The sequence below is a fragment of the Brachycentrus maculatus genome, unplaced genomic scaffold (assembly GCF_059751285.1).
Source record: "Brachycentrus maculatus isolate JH-2025_06_01 unplaced genomic scaffold, ASM5975128v1 h1tg000054l, whole genome shotgun sequence".
Lineage (NCBI taxonomy): Eukaryota > Metazoa > Arthropoda > Insecta > Trichoptera > Brachycentridae > Brachycentrus > Brachycentrus maculatus.
In genome coordinates, this window is record NW_028280808.1 from 389684 (window position 1) to 401759 (window position 12076).

Here is a 12076-nt window from a genome sequence, read left to right on the forward strand (position 1 = left end):
GTTTAATTAGCATCTGATAGCAATCTCTGTATTGAACTGAATAAATATAAAAAGATATCTTTTTGATATTGAGTGACCAAATGATGAAAAATATTTCATAGGAAAACATCTAGTGGCTGGAAAATGATCAATCAACAAAAAAGCTTGTTTACTAAAAAAAATTTAATTAATGTGTTAAAGCCAGTCGGAACATTTTGATTTTAAAAAAATCATCAGAGATTATGGTCCATTTATTATTATAAAGTTTTCATGATTTAGAGACAATGACTATTCTAAATTTATATTATGGTTAGAAATTTAAATTGGGCTTATTTTAGTTGAAAATAATAAATAAAAACAATTTTTGTGAATTTGTATACTATTTTCATTTAATAAATGCTGATGGTTCAAATACCTTCTTAGCACAAAACCAGTTGAGTTCTGTGGATGCCAAAATATGTGACAGAGTTCCGAATCGATGGAACAACATCGCAGTGAACTGAATGACCAAAATGAGAGCAAAGAACATCACAAACACCAATCCGATAGGTTCCAGTTGCAAATATTCTTTAGATATATGTACCTAAAATCAATCAACAATATTAGTAAAAATTCAATTGTATTGCATGCAAGTATTTCAAACTATATTGTGTACTTTAGAATATCAAAAGATGATAAAAATTAGTAGAATTCTGTGCCTTGTGTATGATACATAATACACATTACATTATATGTGATTGTAAAAATATAATAATGTCTCCACTTATTAAAATGGTAAAGTCCGACACCAAATTGAATGTGGAGTATATTTAATGCAAATAAAGAAACATTTTAAAACATTATATTTATAAGTCTTAAAATTAGCAGAACACCAAATAATTGATAGTGAATATTGTTTAATAAAAATTTGGAAAATGGTTTAATTACAAATAATTGTATAACACATTCAGAAACCTTCGAAACCCGAAACAGGTAAGTAAAAAGTATTCTGAAGTTATGTATAGTATTGTACATATATATAATACGAATAAGGATATATGGTAATAGGATTCAAGCGTGAATATCCCAAGAATTGCATTTCCTGATAGATATTCTAGAACATCTCGGAGATTTTTGTTAAAAGATAGCTAGATTAATATTTTTATTGAAACTTCTGGTGGCAATTTATCGAAGTGCTTTTAACTGATTGCTGTCATATAAATCAACATGAAATACTTGGTAAACTTTTGACTGTTTATTCAACTATTGTGCTATTTTCTTTTATTACTAAAGCAACGGTTTGCAGAACAAACACTTGTATTTTTTATTTTTTTTTTACATATTGTCATTTTCATTTTCTGTAAAATTGGGCTAGTCCATGCAAGATACATCTAGCTATTTTTTTGACTGTCACTGTACTGTTTTATTTTTCGCATTGATCTACCAATTCTCTAATGGGATTTGAATCCCTTCAATACTTTAGTTACAACCAAACGCGAAATCCTGTTAAAGGTATAATCAACTACATATTGCTCACTCCTTTCAAGAACGTCAAAAATCAAAAAAGTTGATTTTTCGGGAGAACGTTTTTAAAGTTTAAAAATGTAATACAATGTTTTAAAAATAAATATCAAGCCACTTATTGAACTTTTCACTGTGCAAAAGATCTTTTTAGGTAAAACCTGAAGGTTTTTTCTGAAAATTGACAATTTTTTATTTATGACGTTCTTGAAAGGAGTGAGCGATATGTTTATATAACACTTTATAACAAAAATATTTTAAAATAATACAATATTGTGTTATAATATTAAAAAAATCCCTCCAATACTTTAGTTACAACCAAAGGCGAAACCCTACTAAAGGTATAATCTATTAAATATGTTCATATTACTCATTATAACAAAAATATTTATCGAAACAAATAAAATATGGATCGACACCTTAACAATTTTTTATGTAAGCTAATATATTTAGAATAATATTATCATGAATCAGTGTAGTCCAATTGTAAAATATACCATAATCACTGGTCCCGTATGGGACCGTAAGCATTGAACAACGCAAATCCACGGTCCCGTATGGAGCCACTGCTCGTTTAAATGTTGCATGTTGCAATGTAAAAAATTGCATTAATTGGTGAATCGAACAAATAAAAGTTTACATAGTATTTTAGATTGATTTTCATAACAGCAAAATTTAATATTAAGAAGATGGTTTTTTTTTGTCATTGTTAGGCTAAGCCTCTTTATAGTCGAGTCAGTCAGATAAACTTGTTGTTTTGTAGTTATTTCAGAAGCTGGGGTCTGGAATATTTTGTGTAGAAGCGAGATTTTATGGGGAATAAAATGCATAGATATTCAAATATTTTGAGATGGTTTCATATAAACTTATAATGTGATGGAAGTTTTTAGAGAGAGAAAGAAGGGGGTAAAGATTAGATGAATGATACTAGAATCTGTGATGTTTTAGTAAAGAAGTACACAAGTCTCTATTGCCAAATTTATCAAAAGAGTCATAGTTTATATTTTCATTACAAAAGTAACTTTGTGAATTTTGCCTTGAGTATACAGTAAATTGAAAAATGGCATATTTTTTTACAAATCAAACTTATATTGTCTATTAGGGTGGTGACTGACCGAAGCCATTTCGTCGTAACGTAACACGTTACGATGCGAACATTCAGACAGTCAGTACAGCAAGCCGAGAGCTCCATCCATAGTTTCGGATGCTCGCTGATGCTCGCCGCGAGTGATGTTATGACGTTACGTTACGACTAAATACTCCAGTCACCACCCTTATGTAAATACATTTTTATTTCACTTTCAATAGTAAAACAAATTAATTATTTTATATCATAACAATAAAAATGAGGAATAATCAATAGTTTTTTTTACTGTAAAATAATTACAATTTTGAATAAACACAGCATTGTGAATTGATTCCTTAGAACTGATGTTGAAATGAAAAAAAAAAAGCATCGGCTCTCTTGTTAAAGTCGGTATTAGTGACAATATACACCTCTTTTCTAAAATATCACAAAAATATGATACTACAATGAATTAAACAAGGTCTCTTTCATTCAGTACTTACTACATTCACAGAATATAAGATGTACTAAATGAAAAATTCAGGCATTATCACAGAGATATGATACTACAATGAATTAACAAAGTCTCTTTCATTCAGTACTTCTTACATCCAGTTATATCAGTTTATTCAACGTACATTCAGAAGTGTATTTACTCGTATGTGGTGTGATTGATATGGGATTTCACGCAAGAAAGATGAGGGGGAAGGACAAAGGATATGGAGGATCGATGATGGAAGTGGGAACAGTATAACATAGAGATATACCCTGTCCCATTAGTCAAGATGCACAAATAACAAGAAACCATTCCCAGTTGTTAGGAACACTTGCATATTCATGCAACTGTGCCAGAAGGATGCGGGTCATGTCTGGATAGAGTTTAGATCGTTAGATAAGAAGGTAGCACAGTCAATAGGTATATTGGCAGCTGCTAGCAGCTGTACCTCTCCTGTCTCCTCGATGTACGTGATATTTGTCTTAATTCCCAGTGGCCAATCCACGTGGAGTTGGTCTTTGTTCAGTTGGAGCAAAAATACGATCAAAATAAATAACGCATTGAACATGACGAAGGCAAAAACTGACTTATTCCTCAGTTCCTTCAAGTCGGCTGCGATGCGAGCCTGGAAGACGGCACAAAAAACAAAACAGCAAATCAATAAAGCGAAACAATGTCAAAATTCAAAAATGACAAGGACAGTTATATTACAACCGATGGGGACATATTACTCGAGTTACTCGCAAAGTCCTGTAGTCCTTTTTGAATAATGACTCCTTGCGGAAATAGCGGCTGACTTTACCTCTTGGGAGCTCTCATCGTAAGTAATATTAGTTTTTACTCCCAACGGCCACTTGATGTGAAGAAGGTCCTTATTCAACTGGAGTAGGAACACGATAAGCACGAACAATGCGTTCAGCATAAAGAAAAGGAACACAGATTGGTCCCGCAATTCTTTCAAATCTTTGGCAATACGTGCCTAAAATCATTTCCAAGCATGCATTCAGTAAATGTGGATAAAAACATATATATATATTCATTTCCTTGTACACGTGGATACCTAAAGCGAGACTTTGCGAGTTATGTAATACGGCAGCCATACATAAGTGCAAGACTCCACATACAAAAAAGTTAGCAAATGCATTCCTTTCCGCAGTGAAGGCTCACCATTATATAAGGACATTGAAATAATAAATACTTTGGTATTCCTGTAATAAAAAAATCATTAAAACATGTAATATTATTTTGAAAAAAAAATGCAGAAATAAAAAACTAAACTAGAAAAGATTTTTTTATGTAAAATGTTTTTTAAATTATGTAAAAAATGTCTTATATTAAGGTTTTTCTTTCAACCCTTAAAAAAAATATTGTAATATATATGTGCAATGATTCTATTTTTCACAAATCTATCATTTAAACATGAGTGTGTTTTCATCTTCTCATCAACTCTTATCGTCACCCAACGGTGCATAAGGCACTGCATTGTATGGAAGAAGGTCTAAGTATCTAAATCGTCAAAAATCTTACAAAAATCAGTCCTGCTATTCAGGTAACAGAATATTAATAAATATGTCTGAAGAATCACTCATATCTATTTTGTCCCTCTCTGGAATTGAACCTGAGAAATCCAGGATGGCAGCCAAATGCAGTTACCACAACACTACTAGAGCAGCCAAATTTGTATAGTTATTAAGTCTTTATTTTTTATTACAATGGCATATTGTGAGATGAAGAAGAATATGGAAGTCTGGGCATTTACGGGGCTGACGACCGTCATAGGCTGGTTTAAGTGATCACTTTACACACGTGTAACATTCACCAATTCTACCCATTATTGACAACCACACTACTCAAATTCTTGGGAGTTCTATATATATGAATCAATTTAGAAACCTTGTTCTTGAATCACTAGAACTTCACTAGACACATCTATTGGTGAGATGTAAAGAAGCTTTTTATTAAGCAGAAACTCTTATATTAGTATGTGAGGTCCAAATCCTGGATTTCAATCACACACGTGAGAAACGCCAGAAAATAAAATAATATTTGGACACACTCAAAATGTTGTAAATGGCATATTTGAAAGCTGGTAATGAAGTAGCTTATTTTGTTGGTATACCTGTTCTTCTTTATTGTCATCGATAGGGTATAAGTAGCGTGCCAACAGATCCGTCCAGAATTGCAATTCCGTATCGGAAAGGAAATCCACTTCCCCCTTACCGAGCTCAGGATCATCTATCCAGTAAGGGTTCGAGAGATCGTCTCGCTCTTCCTAGAATCATAACAAGAAAACCGTGTAAAAAAAATAAACATCAACTTTTAAAAAGAGGACATAATTGATATTTACGCGATGAGTGGTCCGGTATTCAAATGGATTTCTAGAGGGAATTAAAATTTGTGTTCTTAATTTAACCTGTCCAGGAGTACGGCCAAACAAAACATTCCTGAAAAGAGTAATGGCTTACATGAACGGCCACGCTTATAATCAAAGCCAGGTGACATTTATTTCTTAAATGGCACCATTTTCTGTGGTTGTATTAAGCGAGTGTTTTTACCTAGAATTTTCACTCATGAATTATATGAAATTATAGTAACTTTAAACATAAAAAGTAAATCCACTCACGAGTAGGCATAGGCTATGAAACTTATAAAGTTGAAACCTGAGTAGGGACATGATGAGCGGTGTTCCATATGCGGTAGCTAGATTTCAGAGTCACTTCGACGTTAGGTAATTCAAAAACAAACAAAAAAGTGGTTGTATTAATAATAATAAAACTAAAATTCGGTTTATTTTTCTGTTTCACCCATGACATTTTCCTTAAAACAAAGTTTGTGTGGCGTCATCGTAATGACGTTGTCAAAAAAAAACCCATGAAATACAACATCTATAATTTTAATGTAAAGTATGGTTACTGAAGTAATTTTTTATTCAAGAAAATTATGTTGCTCATAGCATTGACTTTGATAAAAATTACAAAATTAAGATACTGTTTTCTCCGTAGAAACTCACTCCCGGACAGGTTTCTCTTACTTATGTTTTAACATTTATTTTATGTTATTTTACATATTTTTATGTTATTTTACATATTTTTATATTATTTTATTAATATACCTTAATTTTATACTCAACATCTTGTTTTTCACCAATTTTTTCTGATTTGAAATGACTAGAAATAACTTACACACATACCATATTTTATATTGACCTGAATCATTTAACTAATTCTCATATGAAAAAAATTACCTTTGGAACAGTAGAAAGAGTTTCGCTGTCTGATCCATCATTCAGTCCATTTTCAGGATCTTCGCTGACAGATCCCAGGCCATGGTGATGGTGCGAGGGACCTCCTTGAGATCTTCTTCTATTTGATAAGGACACTCCAGTTGGATCGATGGTCCTAAAATTATTTAAATATTTGAATGCGAGTTTGTTTGCCCACAATCCAACTGGGATCAATATAAAAAGCCCGTTTGTAAATTCTTAAAAAAATATAGTGATAATATACATTTGTGTTTATGTAAGTCCTTGATGATACTTAATTTTTCAATTTCAATTTCAATTTCAATTTATTCATTAAAAAAATTATATATACATAACAAACAATATTCAAGGCGTATATATTAAAAGTAAAAGTAAGCAAGAAGACTTAAAGGTGTAGAAGAATCCCGCTTCGGAAAACTCCTTCGGACACATGGAACAGATCAATATCCAATGTGATATTGTTCAACATAGCGGTAGCTCTTCCTACAGGCATAACCATCGGCAGGTTGGTCCTGTGTATAGGAATGTGAAACAATCTATGCCGACGCTGTCTTAGGTAACTATCGGGAACATACAGACCAATGATCCGGATAATTTCAGGATTATCGATCATACCGCGCAACAATCGATAAAAATGCGTAATTAAATACACATTCCTTCTAGTCTCTAAACTATTGTAGCCAAGCATACCCTGGAAAAACTGGGTCGGGTAGAGCCAAGGATAATAGCCGTACTCTCTCATGTAGAGATACCTCAAAAACTTCTTTTGGACTTTCTCTACCATAAGAGAGTACTTAAGCTCGTGTGGCCCCCAGATCATCGAGCCACTCTCGAGTCTACTTCGCACCAAGGAGTTATAAAGAGTTCTCAGCACGCGGGTATTTTCGAAAACCCTGGCAGTACGCAGAACAAATCCTAGCATTTTCAATGCATTACCACTGACTGCCTCTATGTGATCGTGAAATTTCAGGGTGCTCACAAACCTAACGCCCAGATCCCTAACATTCGATGCTCGCATCAGATTTTGGTCGTTCATTTAAGTCATGTATTGGAGTCAATAACACTAAACTATTATAATATTACCAATATAATTTTCACAATAATTGTCTAAACCTATAAAAACATTAATTGTCTCACAATGCTATGTCAATAGATTCTTTCTTTCCCCGAAAATAAATATATGTCCCTACATTCCCCATTACCTATTGAACACTTGGCCTTACCCTCAACTATTGTTTTCTCCAATAATTATTACTGCATGTGTTATAACGATAATGTTTTTAATAATAAAATACAATTTAGTACTCGTAAAATCAGTGTTTAATTTTTAATTTATAAAAAAAGCCTAACCCAGTTAAAACTGACGTCAAAATTTTTACTCATTCTACTATCTAATATTAGTTGTTTAGGCCGTATACATCGCATGCCTCCCGAGAGCAGTCATCAACTTTATCATGTTTATAAGGCATCAGATTTCCATCGCTCGCGACGTCCACTGCTGACAATTTGTCAACAATTCTCGTCTCTATCTGACTTGGGAAGATATAAAGGAGCTGCTAGCCGAAACTTGTAAATGTGCATTGGTGGTGGATTCCCTTCATATGCAAGTTCTTAGTTTATAAATTTAGATGTATGGCTATGAGCTGATTGTGGCACCATGAGAAATAGAATATTTAAAAAAATTAATGCAATCTGGATGTTCAATAATGGGCAGAATAGTGAATTTTACGCCAGTCAAATACTAGATTGGATGCCATGGGATGCGCAGACTTTTATCTTTTTTTATATGGAAAAAAAAGATATATGTTTAATGTAAAGTTGAGACATCCATGAGATCTCATACCTTTCAACAGCCTCTAGTTTCTTGTTTATCTGACTGAGGGAGTCTGAGATATGAATAAGGTGGGCCTTCTCTTCCCCTCCTTCTGTGTGGGTGCAGAACATGCACTTGAAGAGTCCAGCAAATGACAACTCCATGGATCCCTTGGTTTCCGCGTTTTGGCCGCCACCAAATAATCCGAGAAGAGATTTGTTCTTTGCTTTCTTCTGCGCCTCTTCGGCTTCCTTCTTTTCAGCTTCCATTTCCTAGAATGAGTAATTTATTAGGATCTAACCAGAATGATTTTGGAAAAATAATAATTATATTTCAGGTTAGATTAGTCAATTTAATGATAGACAGTAGACGGTTGAACTGAGAATCTAAAAATTATTAGGATACATAATAGGGATAAATTTCCATAAAGTCAAAATAAAGCAAATAAATAACAGGATTGATTGATTGATACTAAAATGGGCCGAGCTAGTATGTCGGAAACTACAATAGTATGATTTTTATATTTTAATATACAATTTAATGTAATCCCACCTTATTTTCCACCACCTTTGATTAAATTAAAATCACGAGACCAACCTTTTTGGTTTTCTTGGCGACCACTTCTCTGGTACCCCAAGATACGACATTCAGGTTTATAATGGAATACAGGATCAAGAGCAGGTACATAGAGGGAATGGACAGAAGGTATATTATACCAGGAACTATACACCAAAACTCCTGAGGGTGGAGACAGGCTGCTATGAAAAATGACCCCGATAAAGCTATAAGGAAAATAGCCGATGGAGAACCGATTCCGTCCTCTCCTAGCTGGAGAGCTGTACCAACAATTACAGCCATCATTATCATAGCGTATCCCGTTGATAAAATTTGAGCAAAGAGAAGCTAGAACAAAAAACAGTATATATATGTGTTAAAATATCATATGAGAATAACGTAATGATTTAACTAACGCTTTTAGCTACATATAATTGTACGCTTTCCATAATTTCACAGTTAATAGGTGAGTGCGTACCTTAGTTGGATTAAGGTCATCATAGGACCCGATAGAGTCCTAGCGCAGAATCTAGTTATTTTTTCTGTGATATAATGAAATCATATTGTCATACTGATTTTGATTGCATGAAGTATTAAATATAGATATTAAATTGTATTCAAACGGACTCTTGACAACAGAAACAGCTCTTACATATCGCTCACTCCTTTCAAGTTTTTAAATCAAAAATCGTCAATTTTGAGATGTGCATGTTTTCATAATGCCCAGAAAATGTACTATATCCCAGCAAAAGCGGCATATTTTTAACTAAATATTTACCCGCTACAGGGCAGAAAGTGTTATTTTTGCATTTTGAAGAAAAGGTATTGTTTAATTATTTTTTTAAATATGCTAAATATTTTTCAAATGGAAAAAAAAATATTCAGGTTTTACCTTAAAATATCTGTTGCATAGTAAAAAGTTAAATAACTGGCTTGATATTTATTTTTAATACATTGTATTCTATGTTTGAACTTTAAAAACGTTCTCCTGAAAAATCAAGTTTTTTGATTTATGACGTTCTTGAAAGGAGTGAGCGATATGTCGATCACATAATAATGTGCATAAGATTTTTTTTTAATATCCACTTTGCAATTCAGTAATAAAAGGGTTCCCAAAAGTTTTATTATCAAAATAAGCAACAACAAAAAATTTTAGAAAAATTTAAGAAGGTTTTTTTTGTGGGCATATGCTCATGTTTTGTATTTGCTGTCCATCATAATATTCATTGAAAGAATATATAAGCAATTTTTTATACATATTTGTCTTATCATGTTTAGTTTAAATTATTTTACAAAAATCAGGTAACCGAAAAGTAACAGTTACCAATTAGTGACATCTCTACTTGTATGTTATTCTACCAATTATATGTGAATTGAGATTGTAGTGTGCTCTCATTTTTTCGCAGCCTCAAGTAAAAGTTTATAAGTGTGAGTCCATCCTGTCACAATTTAATCCTTATTTAAATATGGGATAAATAGTATGGAATTGCAAAATTTAGTTTAAAAAATCCAACAAATAAATAAAACATAATGTTAAAAATGACTGAATGAAATACATTTAAACAAAACTCACCTGTATATTAGATTTACACGTAAAACAAATAAACATGAAGAATAAGATCGGAATGATGTTATATTGGAAAGACGTCCAGTTGTCAATTTTAAAGGCAGCTACGAAGGCACCCACCAACATAAGAAAAATTGTTCCAGGCCCAAGAATGGTACCGCCCATCAACATTATCTGTAAAAAAAGTATTCACATGTATTGTTCTAGAAATCTTGAAAAAAGAAATATTAAAATTGCATAGTTTTATCAGAAAATTCCTTACCAAATAGGAAATGTATGGCATGGAGATATTGTCATTGATTTTAACGGTTTTCTTATAGTCCACAAGCAAATCAAAGATGTTGGCCATAGTGGAGGGGACCCACCGACGCCTCTGATTGTAGAACTCGTTGAAGCCTTCAGGGGCATGTGTGTAGGCATCAGAAGCGGCAGAGTACTCCACACGGTACCCTCGCTGTAGGATGAGAGTGCACAACCAACGGTCTTCACCTGAACAGAGAGAAGAGGGGTTAAGTTGGTACTATTGCTACTACTACCAATTCATCGCTTCCCTGCAGTGGTGAACCCAGAGAGGTATGAACTCTACTCTTGTCTATCCTGATATACACTCCTAGCTTCCTCTACATCCACACATCTCGTCTTATATGCATTTGGGTTAAGAAGATTATTGATACAACTACATTTAGATCATATCGTTGGCCTTCCAAGTTTTGTTTTTCCATTCACATATACCCAAATATACTCTCTTAGTCATTCTCTTGTCATTTATTTGCTTCATATCAATATCCAAACCACCTCAAAGAGCCTTTCTTAATAATTTCAATTAACCATAACTCAGCCGAACTCGATACTTTTTTTGTTTCCTCATTTTTAATCCTGTCTTACATCGATTTTCAACACACATCAAAGGATCATATTTCAATGGCATTTACTCTACTTTCATAGTTTTTTTATCAATTCCATGTTTGATTTCCACACATCAGTGTTGGAACTAGCACTAGCAATCTACCGCCAGTTTATCTTTCATGAACATATTTGAAATCACTGTATTTGGAACACCATTTATTATATTCACTCTTCTCTCAATCCTTCGAAAAAATATTTTTAGATTGAAAAAATAGAATTAATTCAGGCATTCATCATTTACCTAAATCTTAGTTTATGTGACGTTTTTCTTTTTCAAATTCGAGTAAGTTGTCATTTGAAATAACAGAAGGTAGGATATGGTGAGATTAGGAGAACAGTGTACTTTTACTAACCTTGATCGTACTGTACGTAATGCCTGGCCTCATCTGATCTGGTGGTGTATTTCCTCATGACGTTGTCGTCCATAAGAGCTTTACCTCTGAAAAGAGAGAAGCATCCGGGACTACAGAGCACACAGCCAATCATGTGCTCGGTTGCCTTCTGCAGCCAATGGCCAATGGCATACTCGAACATCTGGTACCATACCATAGGACCTGTAATATAACAATGTAAAATAAAGTCAAATAAAGACTTAGTGACTTAGTTAGGTAGATTTTTTTTTGTGAGGTCAAGAGATCTTGCATCCCTTATGTCACTGCGACCATATTAGGTGTATTGTGACTTCCCTTTGTATCACAGATCACTCTCAAGACCTACATGTGTCAAGTAGCTCACGACCTGCCTTGGTGGTAAGAGCTTCACCTTCCCGGAGGCCAGTAGTGGTCCTACAAGGATGTGACTTCGTTTGCGAGCGAGTGCGTCATTATTATAGAGAATGTGGATTGGTGTTTCGTTATCCTCCTGCATATATACTAGATACACAGATGCTCGACTGAAAAACTGGCATCGTGGGTTAGATTCCCACCAATTGC

At 33.5% G+C, this 12076-nt stretch overlaps 1 protein-coding gene across 4 annotated transcripts in view; it reads right to left on the reverse strand.

Moving 5' to 3' along the window:
* kkv (hyaluronan synthase-like protein kkv) overlaps positions 1 to 12076 on the reverse strand; it is a 68801-nt gene that overhangs the window by 2859 nt on the left and 53866 nt on the right. For 2 of the 4 annotated variants that reach the window (XM_088277998.1, XM_088277996.1), the window contains exons 13-21: positions 11498 to 11698; positions 10501 to 10727; positions 10245 to 10412; positions 8714 to 9019; positions 8147 to 8388; positions 6286 to 6439; positions 5161 to 5313; positions 3490 to 3666; positions 395 to 562 (exon numbers count right to left, since the gene is read on the reverse strand). In XM_088277998.1, coding sequence (XP_088134124.1) covers positions 395 to 562; positions 3490 to 3666; positions 5161 to 5313; positions 6286 to 6439; positions 8147 to 8388; positions 8714 to 9019; positions 10245 to 10412; positions 10501 to 10727; positions 11498 to 11698 — 1796 coding nt within the window. Of the gene's footprint in view, positions 1 to 394; positions 563 to 3489; positions 3667 to 3843; positions 4021 to 5160; positions 5314 to 6285; positions 6440 to 8146; positions 8389 to 8713; positions 9020 to 10244; positions 10413 to 10500; positions 10728 to 11497; positions 11699 to 12076 lie in introns of all 4 variants that reach the window. The other 2 variants (XM_088277997.1, XM_088277995.1) reach the window with 1 other exon arrangement.